At 44.4% G+C, this 2,289-nt stretch overlaps 1 protein-coding gene across 1 annotated transcript in view; it reads right to left on the minus strand.

Moving 5' to 3' along the window:
- EMH_0057690 (uncharacterized protein) overlaps positions 1–2,289 on the minus strand; it is a gene marked incomplete at both ends in the record, with an annotated part of 9,446 nt that overhangs the window by 3,873 nt on the left and 3,284 nt on the right. The window contains one exon of the mRNA XM_013501089.1: positions 47–1,182. Within this exon, the coding sequence (XP_013356543.1) occupies positions 47–1,182 (1,136 nt within the window). The remainder of the gene's footprint in view (positions 1–46; positions 1,183–2,289) is intronic.

Consider the following 2,289-nt stretch of genomic DNA (forward strand, 5'->3'; position numbering starts at 1 on the left):
TAAAAAAAAGAGAAAAAAATATTATAAACAACACAAACAAACTCACAACAAGTTGTAGTGCGGCATCGAGAGACACAGCTGCAGCAGCAGAAGTTTTCTGTATATTTGCTGCTAGACCCCACTTGCTGCTCCTACCAACAGAGCAACCAAAGCCTTGCTGCTGCTGCTGCTGCAGCTGCTGCTGCTGCTGCAGCTGCTGCAGCAGCAATTCCTCTCTCAGCAGCTGAAAAGCTAGGGGGCTCGTCTGGCGCGCCACGGCTGTCTTCAGGGAGGCTGCGTCTTCTATGATTTCATCGTGGGGTGTATAGACAACTATTTTGCTGCACTTAACAGCTCCAAATGCTGCTGCTGTAGAAGCGCGTTCTAAGCACTCTGCTGCTGCTGCTGCTGCTGCTGCTGTTGCTGCTGCTGTTGCTGCTGCTTCTGTTGCTTCTCGTGTTGCTGATGAAACTGCATCTGCTGCTGCCTCTGATGGCGCTGGTGATGGGAATGCTACTACTGCAGGTGCAACTGGAGCCGTCGTGCTGCTGTCTCTGCTGTTGCTCCTGCTGCTGCTGCTGTTGCTGCTGCTGCTGTTGCTGCTGCTGCATCCGGTCGTGCTAGCAGCGCCCTCCTCCAGCAGCAGCAGCTCCCCAGACTGCAGGGAAGACGAATGCTGCAAAAGCATCCCCCCTTGTTGGCGCGAACAGCAGCAGGCGCTGCTGCTGCTGCTGCTGCTGCTGCTGCAGGTGCAACAGCTGCTGCTGCAGCTGCTGCAGCAATCCGGCATGCATAGTGCAGATATGGCCGTTACCCCACGAACCGCTGCTGCTGCCCACCATCCAAATAAAGAAGCTGCTGCTGCTTCGAGGGAGGAGAAGCTTCTGTCTATACACAGCAGAGCCACAGATCCACTGCTGCTGCTACTGCTGCTGCTGCTGCTGCTGCTCTTGTAGTGGCTGCTGCTGCTCATACTGCTGCCGCCGCCGCTGCTGCTAGTTTCCCGTGGGAACATGGACGGGTAGCAGCAGCCTGGGGGGGCCGCAGCGGCAGCAGCAGCAGCAGCAGCATATGCAAACTGCTGCTGCTGCTGCTGCTGCTGCTGCTGCTGCTGCTGCTGCTGTACAAGCTGCGAGAGGCAGGCAACATATGTCGCCGGGAGGCCGCCAATAGAGCGGCCGTGAACAGCAATGCGGCGGATGCCTACAGACACAGAAAACAGAAGCAACTCAGCAGCAAACTGCTGCTGCTGCTGCTGCTGCTAGCGCTGATGCTGCTGCTCATGCTGCTGCTGCTGCTGCTGCAGGTGCAGCTGTTGTGTACAGTTGGGACTGGTTGGGGTCGTATAGAGAAAAGGGAGAGGAGAGGAGAGGCACAGACGGAGAGAGAGAGAGAGAGACAAACAGAAAGATATAGAGATAGAGAAAGAAAGATGCATAGAGAGAGACAGAGAGAAAGAAAGCCAGAGCGACAACCCCCCAAAAAGAAAGAAAAAGAAAAAAAGAGAAAGAGAGAAAAAGAAAAAGAGAAAGAAAGAAACAAAAGAAACAGTTGATGCTTGCCTGGTAGAGAGGCAGCGAAGCTATACAAATTAAAACCGTCGCGGAGAATGTTGGGAATCGAAGCAAAACCAGCAGAAGAAGAACAACCACGGTAGTTAGATACTATCACACTCAAACCCCTATAAAAAATAAATAAAATAAAAAAATAAAATAAAATAAAATAAAATAAAATAAAATAAAATAAAATAAAATAAAATAATATAATATAGAATAAAATAAAATAATATGTTGAAATAACATGGAGTAAAGGAAAATAAATTGAAAAAAAATAAAATGAAATAAAACGAAATAAAATAAAAAATAAAATAAAATAAAATAAATTAATTAAAATAAAATAAAAGAAAGTAAAATAAAATAAAATAAAATAAAGTGAAACGCAATACGATACAATACAACACATGCAATGACTGCAACAGATAAAGCAGCAAATATAAGCTGCAGAAAACAAAAAAAAAAGAAAAAGAAAAAAAAAGGAGAATAATAAAAATAATTATTATGGTTATAGTATGGAGAAGAAGAACAAGAAAGAAAAGAAAAACAAAAACAAAAAAAAACAAACATCAGCAGGTTGCTATTTATTTGTATTATTTAAAAAATAAATAAAATAAAACAAATTTGCAATGCGGAGACAAAAACAGACAAAAAAAACACAAAAACGAAAAACAAAAGAGACAAACAAAAACAGAAACAGAGACAGATATAGAGACAGAGACAGCGATAGAGACAGCAAAACAAATGGATACAGAAA

Source organism: Eimeria mitis, genomic scaffold (assembly GCF_000499745.2).
Source record: "Eimeria mitis Houghton genomic scaffold, Emh_scaff63, whole genome shotgun sequence".
Classification (NCBI taxonomy): Eukaryota; Apicomplexa; class Conoidasida; order Eucoccidiorida; family Eimeriidae; genus Eimeria; species Eimeria mitis.